Source organism: Scyliorhinus torazame, chromosome 22, assembly GCF_047496885.1.
Source record: "Scyliorhinus torazame isolate Kashiwa2021f chromosome 22, sScyTor2.1, whole genome shotgun sequence".
Lineage (NCBI taxonomy): Eukaryota > Metazoa > Chordata > Chondrichthyes > Carcharhiniformes > Scyliorhinidae > Scyliorhinus > Scyliorhinus torazame.
In genome coordinates, this window is record NC_092728.1 from 78,332,406 (window position 1) to 78,347,341 (window position 14,936).

General features: G+C 44.2%; 1 protein-coding gene across 1 annotated transcript in view; it reads left to right on the forward strand.

The window, feature by feature from the left end:
• LOC140399154 (protein crumbs homolog 2-like) overlaps nucleotides 1–12,128 on the forward strand; it is a 239,517-nt gene extending 227,389 nt beyond the window's left edge. Inside the window, exon 13 of the mRNA XM_072488414.1 lies at nucleotides 11,123–12,128. Within this exon, the coding sequence (XP_072344515.1) occupies nucleotides 11,123–11,344 (222 nt within the window). The 3' untranslated portion in view covers nucleotides 11,345–12,128. The remainder of the gene's footprint in view (nucleotides 1–11,122) is intronic.
• Nucleotides 12,129–14,936: the final 2,808 nt, after the last annotated feature.

Below are 14,936 nucleotides of genomic sequence, written 5' to 3' on the forward strand. Positions count from 1 at the left end.
TTTACAAAAACAGAAAAGCAAAACAGAGAAAACAGAAACACGAAAGTTGCAGTCAAGTTCAAAAGTTCTCAGTCCTTCGTCAGCCCTTTCTTTCTTGCAAAGTCCAACGCGTCCTCAGGCGACTCGAAGTAAAAGTGCTGATCCTCATGCGTGACCCAGAGACGGGCTGAGTATAACAGTCCAAACTTCACCTTTTTCTTGAAAAGGATCGTCCTGATCTGATTGAAGCCTGCTCTCCTCCTGGCCACCTCCACGCTCAGGTCTTGGTAAACCCGCAGGATGCTATTGTCCCACTTACAGCTCCGTGTCTGCTTCGCCCACTGCAGAATACGCTCCTTATCCGAGAACCTGTGGAATCTCACCACCATAGCCCTCGGGGGATCTCCCATTCATGGCATCCTCGCAGGTACTCTGTGAGCCCTATCCACCTCCAAGGGCCGGGAGAATGCCCCATCCTCCAGCAGCTTCTCAAACATGCCTGCGACGTATGCCCCAGCGTCCGTTCCTTCGGACGCCTCCGGGAGCCCGACAATTCTTATGTTCTGCAGGCGGGACCTATTCTCTAGGTCCTCCACTTTCTCCAGAAGCTTCTTTTGCTGGTCCCTCAGCATCCCCACCTCCAGCTCCACCGCGGTCTGATGCTCCTCCTGCTCAGCCAATGCCTTCTCCACCTTCTGGATCGCCCAATCCTGGGCGTCCAATCTGAGCTCCAGCCACTCAATTGACACTTTTATCGGGTCTAAGCAGTCCCGTTTCTGCGTAGCAAAGCCCCTCTGGGTGACTTGCATCAGCTTCTCCATAGATTGCTGGGTCGACAAGCCAGAGGTTCGCCCCTCCGCCATGCTGTCCCCTGTTGCAACTACTGCCCAAGTCTTCTCTGTCTTCTTATTTCTGCCCTTACCAACACTTCTAGTCCTTTTCTCCATGCACCGACCGGTGGGGAACCTCACTGTGTCACACCGACCGGTGGGGAACCTCACTGTGTCACACTGACCGGTGGGGAACTTCACTGTGTCACACTGACCGGTGGGGAACCTCACTGTGTCACACTGACCAGTGGGGAACCTCATTGTGTCACACTGACCAGTGGGGAACCTCACTGTGACTGACCGGTGGGGAACCTCACTGTGACTGACCGGTGGGGAACCTCATTGTGTCACACTGACCGGTGGGGAACCTCACTGTGACTGACCGGTGGGGAACCTCACTGTGACTGACCGGTGGGAAATCTCACTGTGTCACACTGACCGGTGGGGAACCTCATTGTGTCACACTGACCGGTGGGGAACCTCACTGTGACTGACCGGTGGGAAATCTCACTGTGTCACACTGACCGGTGGGGAACCTCACTGTGTCACACTGACCGGTGGGGAACCTCACTGTGACTGGCCGGTGGGGAACCTCACTGTGACTGACCGGTGGGGAACCTCATTGTGTCACACTGACCGGTGGGGAACCCCACTGTGACTGACCGGTGGGGAACCTCACTGTGACTGACCGGTGGGGAACCTCACTGTGTCACACTGACCGGTGGGGAACCTCACTGTGACTGACCGGTGGGGAACCTCACTATGACTGACCGGTGGGGAACCTCATTGTGACTGACCGGTGGGGAACCTCACTGTGACTGACTGGTGGGAAACCTCACTGTGTCACACTGACCGGTGGGGAACCTCACTGTGACTGACCGGTGGGGAACCTCACTGTGACTGACCGGTGGGGAACCTCACTGTGTCACACTGACCGGTGGGGAACCTCAATGTGTCACACCGACCGGTGGGGAACCTCACCGTGTCACACTGACCGGTGGGGAACCTCACTGTGTCACACTGATGGTGGGGAACCTCACTGTGTCACACTGACCGGTGGGGAACCTCACTGTGTCACACTGATGGTGGGGAACCTCACTGTGACTGACCGGTGGGGAACCTCACTGTGTCACACTGATGGTGGGGAGCCTCACTGTGACTGACAGGTGGGGAACCTCACTGTGACACAGTGAGGTTCCCCACCGGTCAGTGTGACACAGTGAGGTTCCCCACCGGTCAGTCACAGTGAGGTTCCCCACCGGTCAGTGTGACACAGTGAGGTTCCCCACCGGTCAGTGTGACACAATGAGGTTCCCCACCGGTCAGTGTGACACAGTGAGGTTCCCCACCGGTCAGTCACAGTGAGGGGGTCCCCACCGGTCAGTGTGACACAGTGAGGTTCCCCACCGGTCAGTCACAATGAGGTTCCCCACCGGTCAGTCACAGTGAGGTTCCCCACCGGTCAGTCACAGTGAGGTTCCCCACCAGTCAGTGTGACACAGTGAGGTTCCCCACCGGCCAGTCACAGTGAGGTTCCCCACCGGTCAGTCACAGTGAGGTTCCCCACCGGTCAGTCACAGTGAGGTTCCCCACCGGTCAGTGTGACACAGTGAGGTTCCCTACCGGTCAGTGTGACACAATGAGGTTCCCCACCGGTCAGTCACAGTGAGGTTCCCCACCGGTCAGTCACAGTGAGGTTCCCCACCGGTCAGTCACAGTGAGGTTCCCCACCGGTCAGTGTGACACAGTGAGGTTCCCCACCGGTCAGTGTGACACAATGAGGTTCCCCACCGGTCAGTCACAGTGAGGTTCCCCACCGGTCAGTCACAGTGAGGTTCCCCACCGGTCAGTGTGACACAGTGAGGTTCCCCACCGGTCAGTGTGACACAATGAGGTTCCCCACCGGTCAGTCACAGTGAGGTTCCCCACCGGTCAGTCACAGTGAGGTTCCCCACTCCTTTGGGCAGACCCACAATCCTCAGATTCTGTCGCCTGGATATGTTTTCCAAGTCGTCCATTTTGGCTCGCAGACCCTCGTTGATCTCTATCACCTTCCGCATCTCCTTCCCCATCGAGGTAAGTTGATCACTGTGCTGCAATAATGTCTCTTCCACTTCCTTCAGCGCCTCACCTCGCTCCCGCAACTCCGCTACTGCGTTCAATACCGTCGCCCTCACCGGGGCAATCGCCTCCCCCACCAGCACTTTCAATACCACCCCCCACTCCTTCCTCATCGCCTCCATGTGTTTTGTGAACTGTCTTTCGAGTTCCACGGCCATCACCGTAGTCATTTCTTCAGCCGTGGGCAATGCGGCCTCCCCTGGTGCCCCAGCCTCCACTATTCTTGCCGTCCCCGCGGTGACCTTTCCACTTCCCGACGGACTTTCAGCCGCTTTCTTTACGGCCGTTTTTAAAATTATTTTCGACATTTCCCTTCACTGTGCCTTCTCCCTGCTTTTGCCGCCTCCGTTGCCCCTGGGACCGGGCGTTATACCCCGAAAATGCCGTTCCCGAACGGGAGCCCTCCAATGTGCGACTGCCTCCCGCCCGCCGTCACCGGAAGTCCCCCGTTTAACTTAACATTAAATGGTTTATTGGACGGTCATATTTTTAGAAACTTATTTTAACGAGTAGTTTTAAATTTCCAACCAAATTTAATATTCCCAATTCTGGTGCTCAGTGATGTGACTCCCCATCTTCCATGACAGGAAACCAAGATTGTTAAACCATGTGAATGGGATTCAGGCTGCTGGAATAATCCTTCTCGAGTTTGTGTTGTGTTTGACATGCCTTGCTTGTGCCAAACACAAAATTATACTGCACGTCCCGAGATCAGATAGTCTACACTGCAACAGGCTATAAAGAATAAAGAGACTGATAGCTTGGGATATTCTCTTCCAGTCCATCAAAGAATTGATCCTTAGGTGGAATTGGAGGTGATGAAGAAGGAAAGACTTGCATTTATATAGCGCTTTCCATAGCCATTGGATGTCTCAGTGAAGTCTTTTCCATGTTTGTCACTATTGTAATGTAGGAAATTCAGCAGCCAGATTGTGCACAGCAAGCTCCCACTAATATGATAATGAGCAGATAATCTGCTTCCTTTGGGATGTTGATGAACGGATAGATATTAGCCGGGAAACCAGAGATAACTCCCCTGTTCTTCACCAAAAAAGTGTTACGAAATCTTTACCATTCTCCCAATTGACGGGGCCTCAGTTTGATGTCTCATGTGAGAAACAGCACCTCCTCCACCTGTGCAGTACTGGACAGCTGGTTCGTGATGCAGGACAAGGCCAACAATGTGGATTCAATGTCCAAGGTTATTCATGAAGGCCCCGCCTTCTCAACCTTGCCCCTTGCCTGAGGTGTGGTGGCCCTCAGGTTAAATCACCAGCAGTCAGCTCTCCCAGTCAACGGAGAAAGCTGCCTTCAGTCATCTGGCACTATGGCGACTTTATTTACTGTCCTGTAACGTCAGCCTGGATTTTTGTGCTCAAGCCCTGAAGTGGGACTTGAACCTGAGGAGAGAGTGCAGGGAACTAAGCTACAACAGACATGGAAAGAAAGCTGGAAAGTTATGCAATATGAAATGCATTACTTTGTGTTTTCAGGGCCAGGTTTTCATGGATCCGCTCACTCCCTGCTATGAATAGTTATAATGCAACGTCTGATGCTAAATGATCCCAAAGTTGCTTATTTTAAGCATCTAATAATTTTGTGACATGAAAAACTATTTAACTTCCACAGCTGTATGTGGAAATCAACATGGAGTTTCAAGGTTGGCGTTTTAATCAAGTTTTAATCAGAGGTTGTAGGAACACAGATTTTACCAATAATGTGGTTTTCAATGATTACAAAAGAGCTCTATGAGCTGATATGATTTAATTCACAATACGTATGCAAGGTACAAGGTATTAAGCAATTGTGTTTTGCTCCATGCTGTTTAACTGCTGGGGACATATAAACTCCAAGTATCAAAGTAATTAATTAGATACATGTGATCTCCATATTTATTACCAACAGTACAATAAATTTGAAGAGTAACACTCCTTTACTATATAAAATTGCATAGACAATATTTTGAGAGGCAATTTACTTGCAGCCAATTGGCTCACAAACAAATCTTTCCAGCCAACTTGTGGAACGTATACCCCTCAAAAAACTATTTTAAATAAAGCTAGACATTTGGAATCGGTGGAGACTACTATGTACATTAGAAAACTATATGTACATTAACCTGGGCACCAATGTTGATATCTGCGCGGCCATTAAGTGGTCACAGTTTTGTTTTGAAAATATGACTGGATGTTACTGATTTAAATTTGTAAATTTATATCAACTTGTAGCATTGACTTACTGGGTTTCTAAATAAGGCTGACAATTACATTTCATAAATGGTGTCTAGTTAATATTCAAGTACCAAAAAGCATCTCATATTTGCTCAAATTATCTTTACATTTTTGATACATAAATATTGGAATACAGGATAAAATGTAAAAATTTGCCAATGATACCCATCCTGGAGTATGGCCAACAAATCGACGGCCACAGGACACAGATGGGTTAGCTGAATGGGAAGGCAAGTGGCAGATGAAATTTAACAGAAAGATACATTTTGAGAGAAGGAATAGGGAGAGACAATTTGGATATAATGGCATGCATCTAAGGAGCATGCAGGGAGATGCACATGGTGGTCCGTGCCCACAGAACCTTGATGGCGGCACAACATATTGATAGAGTAATTAGTAAAGGCATCATAAATAAAGGCAATCAGTATAAATGCAGGGAAGTTATGTTGGACCTTTATAGGGCTCTGGTGAGGCAACAACTAGAGTACGGTGTCCAGCTTTGGCCATCACCCTGTAGAAAGAATGTGAGTGTCCTTAATGTTAGGATAGGAAATAGTTAATGGTCAACAAGTGACTAATTAGTAATCGAAGGTTAATAAAAGCACATCACTGGATGCACATAAAGGGGAACCTGGTGATGATATGGGAGAGTTTTATGTCAGTTAGAATAAAGTGCTGCCTGGAAGAAGTAAAGATTTGGAATGGAATTTTCCACCCAGTTGTGGTGGGGCATGGCCGGAAAATGCAGCCAATGAGTGGTTCAAAGGTCCATTGACTTTGACGGGACTGGAAATTCCCGCTGGCGGGAGGGTGTCTAAAATTCTGCCCCATGTTTCTTTCTTTCTTACCAAATAGCCATTGAGGTTTTACACTTGAGACGACACGGAGATTTACCCGAATGATCCCATGAATGGGAAACCTTAGCTACAAGATTAGAATAGAGAAGCGAGGTCATTCTCCTTGGGGTTTGAGGGGAGATTTGACAGAGGTGTACAAGATTATGACAGGCTTGGATAAGGTAGACAAAGCTCTTTCCTTCAATTGATGGCACAACCCAAAACTAAACAGAACACAAAACTAATATTCTGATAAAGGAAAGAAATTAAGAATTGCTTTTGTCTCAAATACAAATAAACTATTGTACCTCATTGTTGTGACTTGCAGATTTAATAATAAAATGGCTAAAACAAAAATGCCTTGGCACAGGCATGATGAGCTGAATGACTTTCTCTGCTGGAGCCACTCAATGGTTATTGTGCTGCTAACAAAGTCTCACAATTAGTATTAAGACTAAGTTCCAATTGTGAAATAATAGAAACGCATCCTCCTGAAATTCAAAAGGTGGATGAACCGTGTTATGGTATTGCAGTTTAATCTTTCGGCAAAATGATGAGACTGTTGTGCCTGCAGTACACAGCATGAAGCAATTACTGCCAATTGCCCCAATTACTCCCATTTGTCAACATTGGAAAGACCTTAGTACTCCAGGATCAGCATTAAACAGAATGAAGAGGTGTTGGTTGCTTAATTGATATTGTCTCCTAACAAAGTCCTTATTCCAATTGGTTTATCAGTAGGAAAATGCTCCCTTTGTTTCCATGCAACCCTTCCTGAAGCTTTTACTGCATTGTGTATTAAATAGTAACTCTCCCATTAGTGAAGCTCAAGCACAATTATTCACCAAATAGGACTTTATCTCAAGCAAACTAGAACTCTGTAGCCTCCAAATCCACAAAACAGGAAGTATCCTATCAAACGTTCCATCTCTTGAATGTGTTTAGAATGATCATTAAATCATCGCCCAGACAATGACACAAAGCTGGACCGATATCTTACCTGTCCATTCACTGTCCTTGATGTTACGTCTACATTTTCCCTGAACATTTGTTGACACATCTGCATTGTATTCCTGTCTGCAATAATTTAACAAAGTGAGTTTAACTGTATGAACCTGTACAATCTGCAAGAGTGACATGTTTTCAAGTCTGGTGGTGTAACTTCTCAAGTCATTTGTCATAGCTCTTCTCGATGGCTCTATCGGAAACTTATTTCGCCCCCGTACTGTAAATGCTGAGTGAATGATGCTTTTCGGCCTCTCCAACACATTATCACAGTCTTCAGCCAAATGGATTAATTCCATGTGACATCATGAACCCGCTGAATAGATTACACTGGACTTGTCAAAGGCTACAGGCCATGGCAGCATTCTGGCTGCAGCGCTGAAGACCTGAGCTCCAGAATTAGCCATACCCCTAAGTCAAGTGGTTCTGGTAGAGTTGCAACTTGAAAATGTGGCAAATTGCACCAGCTATGTCTGGTCTACAAAATGAAAAAATCTAACATTACAATCAACCGACTCCCAATCGTCAACAGTGATGGAAGGAGTTAGCAAAAGTATGTGTTAGAACCATGGAACCATAGAATCTCTACAATGCAGAAGGAGGCCATTCGGCCCATCGAGTCTGCACCGATCCTCTGAAAGAGCACCCTACCTAGGCCCACTCCCCCGCCCTACGCTCGCAATCCCATAACCGTTCCTAACCTGGACACACCAAGGGGAAATTTAGTATGGCACCATCTTTGGACTGTGGGAGGAAACAGGAGCACCCAGAGGAAACCCACGCAGACACGGGGAGAACCTGCAAACTCCACACAGTCAGTCACCCCCAAGGCTGGAATTGAACCCAGGTCCCTGATGCTGTGAGGCAGCAGAGCTAACCACTGTACCACCGTGTTATCAGGAAGAATTTACTCACCAATAACCCATTTACTGATGTTTATTTTTGGTTCTGCCTACACCACTTGACCCCATCCCTGGCTATTATAGCTTTGATGGATCACAAACGCCAGAACTGAGGTGCATGTGACTGCCATTGACCAAGTATGAGAGCAAGGGCCCTTAGTAAAACCAAAATCCATGTGGATATTGACCCAAGACATTAATTACCTAGAAAAAATAATGTTAACGATTAGTTCTTGCTTTTAAATGCCCATCGCAAACTGCAGCTAGTGTCAATTCCAGACAGGGAAACAAGACACATGTCAGTTAGATCCAGTCAAAGTCTGTGAAAAAGCGGCAGTAACTTTGTTTGTATTCATATTGTTCAGTTTTAGCAGATTCAATAACTTACCTGGAGAGACATATCAGTTGCAAGCAAAGAATAATTCCAATCCTCATTAAGGTTGCACTAGTTACAGTCTCTTAAAGAGCTTTACAGCATCACTGGCCAGATTCATCAAGAACACCAGCCCGTGTAACCTGCAATTAGAAGATTAATGGTTAGAAGTAGCTGAATTGAAGCAATAATATCGCTACATAACATCAGGCGTTAGCACTCTTTGACACAAATGCATCATTGAAACTTGAGTGGACAGAGAAGGTCACCAAATGTTTTGCAAAAGGAACAATATATGCGCTGCTTTAACTGAAACAGTTCCTAACTGATCTGAAACCAAGTAACAAAAAGACAAATACTGCAGAAAGTGACATTTCTAGTCGGAACAGCTAGGCCAGCTTTTCACTTCAGCATCCGTAGATAGATATTTGCCGGGGGGGGGGGGGGGGGGGGGGGGAGGGTGTCAGGGAGAGGGCGGTGAGTTGGATTGAAGTCAGGCCCTCCAGCCACACTCCCCATTCCCATCCATGCTAACCTATGCCACCTCATGTTTCTACCTCCATTGCCCCTCATATCCACTATGCCAACCATTCCTCCTTACAGCCCTTAATAGCCCTCTGACAACTTGTACCAACCCATGCACCCACACCCACCCTTTGCCCTTACCTCCTCCATGCCAACTTAACTAGTAGTCACCATAGGCAGACCTCAGAGGCTATTTTGACATAAAATAGTGTCCATCAATGACATCATTATTAAGAAAGCTCCTTCAACAATTCTCTTATGAAAACAAACATTTCTGTTCTATAACCACATGGATCGGAGGAAAGCTGTTCACTTAACCTGCACCTCAGGGATTGCAGTGGTTCAAGAAGGCAGTTCACCACCTTCTGAAGGGAAACTAGGGATGGGCAAGAAATGCTGGCCGAGCCAGTGATACTCACATCCCGGAAATGAATTAAAATGAATAATGTTAAGTTTTAAATTCAGCCTTGCGGCACAAATTGTATAATGATAATCCTCAGGCTTATCATTAAGAGTCAACAGAGTGAATCAGCAGGTTTTTAAAGAATGCTACACTTTAAAAAAAATAAAAAATAATTAAAGCTCTGCAGAGTCAAATCCATTGACAACTCTGACAGTTCCAATGAGCTTTGGCAGTTCTTTGACAGCTTGACAGTTCTTTGACAGCTTGGCAGTTCCAACGAGTTATCCACTTTTTACCCAGAATCATGTCTATTTTTAACAATCCCAGAGGACGTCTGACCTCACCTCAAAGGGTCTTTTGCCTCTCTCAAAGGTTTCCTGGAACCATAATTCGAAAGGACACCCAGGTTATCAAAACTAATCCATAAGACCATCCAATCCACTCTGCATATTTTGGGCTTCAGACACCAATCTCACCAAAATCACAGGAGTGGAGGCAGTCCCTGATTTATATGAGCACCTGCTCTATGAATCACGGATGTGAAATTTAGAACATGGCCACTGTGAAAATAGCAGAGGCCCCATTTGGGGGCAGGACTTCTACGAAATAAGAGTAGAAGCAGGCCTTTCGGCCCCTTGAGACTGCTTTGCCATTCAATAAGATCATGGCTGATCTGCTGAGTTCCATATTCCCTTGCCTAAGAAGAATTGAGCTTCCACCCGCCTTAAAAAGATTCAATGACTCTACCTGCACTGCCTTCTGAGGTAGAGAATTTCAAAGTCACACAACCTTCTGACAGACACAATGTCTCCTCATCTCAGTCCTATAAAGGGTGACCCCTAATTTTAAAACAGCGTCCACCTTGCCAATACCATTCAGGATCTTATATACTTTAATCAAGTCACCCTCTCTCTTCTAAACTCCAGTGGCAACAAACACAATCTCTCCCATCTATCCACATAAGACAACCTGCTCATTAAGCAAACTAATGGAGCTGCGGGCTGACAAATCTGTGGGTCCTGATGGATTTCAACCGTAGGTTGACGTCTGGATTCAGGCAATTCAGGCCTTAGTTTCAGTTTAAATAAAAAATTGTGGCTTCCAGTTTGAAGGTAGTTCCTTAGTCAGTTAGACCTTTTAAAGCTTTAGATGTGAAGAAAATAATTTTCCCGCGAGAAATCTGTGCACAGCGACAAGAACAAGAAAAACGGTGGATTTCACCTTTAATAGTGAGTATTTTTCATATATTAGACGGTATTGCACTAACTTCTGTATATTGTGCTTCTGAGAGATTTATGAGGTATTGATCTGGTAAATAGAGGGATGGATATGCTGAAAACTGCTTAGGCAGAAGCAAACCTAAACATTAAAAAAAAAATCACCTGAAGCAGAAATGATAGCAGAAGTACTTTGACATAGGTTTATGTATGATGCTAGTTATTATTCACATTAAAAACCACTGGAGATTTAGACTTGCCTTTTGTTCCATATAATAAGTACACCAGTATATCAATTCCTTCAATCCCATGCAAACCCACAGAAAGTGGGGCATTGTGCTGCTTATGTGTGAGTTGATCATTCAGGTATGTATCTGGAGTTGGTCGGGATGGGGAGAGAGACAGCCACACTTTCTCTGAACAGATCTCCCAAGTGCCACCGGTATGGGTAATCCAAGCCACATTATTAATTTGATGTGTTCACAATATCATGACTGTTTTGTTAACAATGCTCAGTATAATTCCTCTGTCTCATTCATTGCCTGGTGATTTGTCTGTTGCACTTTTGCTTCAGGCGTCTGCAACATATAACTTACATTTTAGTCAATTTTTATGGTGATGGAGCAGATACTATGAACAATGCATTTAACAGATTCTGCAGCGTTATGCGGCCACTTATTGTCTCCCATTATCTTTACAGAGGGGGAAAAAAGCCGACCCTGTCCCGCTACTGGCAATAACTGTGCCGGTGGTGTGTGGGAGTGTGTTGCTGATTGTAATAGCTCTTATTTTCGTGGTTCTTACTGCACGTAAAAAGCGCCAGACAGAAGGGACATACAATCCAAGCCAACAGGAAGTGGCCGGGGCTCGACTGGAGATGGATAGTGTGCTTAAAGTGCCACCTGAAGAGCGCTTGATATGATTACTCGATTGAACCTTTAGAGAAAAAGATGCTCTTGTTTTGAATAGACCTCATATCTGACATCGCAGGTAGCATTTCCTCAGTAATGTTCCTGCTGACAACTACTGATTTCTGCTGATACAACAAGAAATTCTCTAATTCTAGGCATCTGCTTCATCGGGAGGTTGATATCCAATTTATATTGGCTGTGCAATTTCCTCACAGCCAATCCAGCTGGTGAAACACAAATTCACACCAAGTGTGCTGCTCATTGTAAGGCCACATGAATGAAGTGACTTTTTTAATCTACTGAAGTCAACCAAGACAGATTCAAGCATTCCCATTCATGATACAATGCAACGTCACATCTGCTAAGATGACATCCATCTCAGAAACAGACTTCACTGGTTATTCTAATCCTGCGTCAGCATCTCGCATACTCGCATACTGCAAAGCTTTTAAACAAGCCCATGTTCTAACATGTGAAATTATGGTGGATTTTTATTTCATTTATTTAAGTGAATTTTTAAAGTTTTCAGTCTTAAATGAACCATGTTTACTTAAAAAAAAAGTACAATGCCATGTGGCCTTGAAATTGAACTTGATGTTACACGAAAAGACACTATGCTGCATGTTAATGGAGGAGGCACTTATTTCCAAGTGTATTTAGGTTGGGAAAGAGTTCCACATTAACATTAGGCGATGGTACTCCTCACGCAAATGGATAAATCAATTTTTTTCTGGGACTAATGTCATTCCCTTCTGTTTTTCATGTCTAATTAAAGACATGTTGACTCTGATCAAATCCGTACAAAGCTTGAAAGTACCTATATTGTTGCATCAACAGTTGTTATTGACAGACTGTGTCCCCTGCCTATTTTAGCTCATAACTTGCTGTTGGGTGAAAAATCTCATCCCAAGGTCAGAATGAAAATGTGTTACTCGAGTCCAGATATGTGTTGTTGGGCAAGAACAATAACCAATTTAACTTGCCCGCTTCCTTTTTACCCAACGGTAATGTTCGACAACAGAAAGGAAGCAGCCAGAGAAATTACACACCTATTATCGCTGGTACTGTGGCTGCAGCTGGGGGACATGTCATCTTTATCTTTGCCATTACAGTCCTAGTGGTCACTTTGAGAAGGAAGAGGGCAACCCAGGGAACCTATAGCCCCAGTCATCAGGAAAAGCATGGAGCAAGAGTGGAGATGTGGAACATTATGAAGCTCCCACCAAGCGAAAGGCTCATTTGACTCTCATTAAAAAAACAGGAGACAATTAAACTGAAGTGTACTAATCTGCATGGAACTGAAGGTGGGTTTCAAATGGTAAAGAGCGATTTAAAAACAGTTCAGTCCAGTTAAAACTAGACTCTAGCACCAAGTATGACTAAGCTTCCAAGCCATAAATTGATACGTGTGTAGAAGTAGATTAATCTCAGAGGAATGCAACTGGTTAAAGTCAAATTATTTGCTGCTCACAGCTGAAAAGCATGATTTGATTTTACACTAAATATCACCACAAAAGTTTCAAGAACTTTCAAGAACTGTTGGCCCCAGTGACTCTTTGGCACATCTTGAATTATAATCAACACTGCCGACTGATTGCTGCTTCTAAGATTAACTACTGAAAAGATCAGTTTTACTTTTTCTGACTGATTTCATTCAAGACAATTACAATTGTATAGATTTTTAATCAAATGCTTTGTTTCCACTGTATTTACAGTACAATCTCCACAGTGTGATCAATAGGTCCGGAAATTAAACAGATTTTCTGCAGAATTCCTAAATTATGGAGCAGAAATAAAATTAATACAAACACAAACAGGGACTAATAATGTAAAATAATAAGGTAGTATCTTAAGGTTAGGAAAGACTATGAGTTTTTGTACTCCGATTCAAATTGTATCTATTTCAATTTAGGGAAGTAAGGAAATAATGCACTGGAGTTCTTAATACTTTGAATATAAAACTAGGACATGAGTAGTGCATGCAACACTTTTTCTAATCTTATACCATTTCAAATAAATTTACTCTAAGGCCGGTCATTTTTCAGAATATTTAATTGAAAATAAAATAATTTCAAAATTCTCTTCTTTGCCAGGCACAAACTTCATTTTGTATTTTGTAAAATAGTTCTGTGATATTTAGAACAAGTTAGTCGAATCGCTTAAACCTCACACTGTAAATCAAAACACCTGTACAGTGGAACTACACACATTTCTTTAAAGCTTTAGTCCCCTTAGAAAGCAGAAATTTCAAGATTTTTTTTTAAAGTACAGACTGCTATCCTCTTTTGCTATCAAGAAATTTCCATTATTTAGTTTTTCTGAGTCAGGTGGTCTTTGTTTGGTGACTTCTAGTGAGAAAGGGTAGAGAAGATTCCTCAACCATCAGTACCTTTTATTACATTCTATGAAATCTCAGAATCAAGTGCAGTCAACTTGCAATTCATTTTGGGCAACACACCTTTGGAAAGTTTTTGATCGCAAGAGGGAATGCTGCGTAGATACGCCAATACCTGGACTTCAAATGTAAAATTCCAAGGAGAGATTACATAAAATGGGATTACATTCTCTGGAATTTAGATTGTTAATGAGTGAACTGATCAAAGTTTTCAGGACACGAAGAGGAATAGAGAGGGTAAATAGAAAAGAGCTTTCCCCGCTGATTCGGCAGTCCAGTAGGACTAGGACTAGGAGACATAAAAACTCCAGTCAAACTTCTCAGAAATTATATTAGGAAATACTTCTACACGCAAAAGTACATTGGAAGTTTGAAACACACTTCCACAAGCCACAATCGATGCTCTAACATTTGTTCATTCTAAACTGAGATCGATCAATTTCTGTTAACCAGAAGTATTAATGGAAATGGAACAAATGTAGCATATATGGAATTAGGTCGCAGATCAGTCAGGAGCTCACTGAATGGCAGAACAGGCACAAATGGCTGAATGGCCTACTTCTATGTTTAGTAAAGAGATCATGACATGGAGTACCTTTATAATTACACTTTTGCAGACATGTTTTCAAAAAAATATGCTGCATTAAAAGGTTAGTGGAGATGGTTAACAAATATCAGGGTTATTTCTAAAGTTCTAACCATGGCGGCACTTGGCTATAAGCATAACAAACTCTATTGGTGTCACAAGTAAGCTTATATCAACACTGCAATTAAGTTACTGTGAAAAGCCCCTGGCCGCCACACTCCGGCGCCTGTTCGGATACACAGAGGGAGAATTCAGAATGTCCAATTCACCAAGCAAGCACGTCTTTCGGGACTTGTGGGAGGAAACCGGAGCACCCGGAGGAAACCCAAGCAGACATTCTTGGGAGAACATTCAGACTCCACACAGACAGGGACCCAAGCGGGAATCGAACCTGGGACCCTGGCGCTGTGAAGCAACAGTGCTAACCACTGTGCTACCATGCCGCCCATAGTTTTGCCAGTGGCACTGTCATTCTTAGTTTGGCGAATGGAGTAACTTATTGAACTTCCAATGTGCTGTTTATATGAAGGTCTTTCTCGTAAGCTAATTTATCCCTTTCTTCGTAATTCATATCATGCAAGATTACATTTATACTCCTGAAAAAAGGTCTATTTTTGCACAT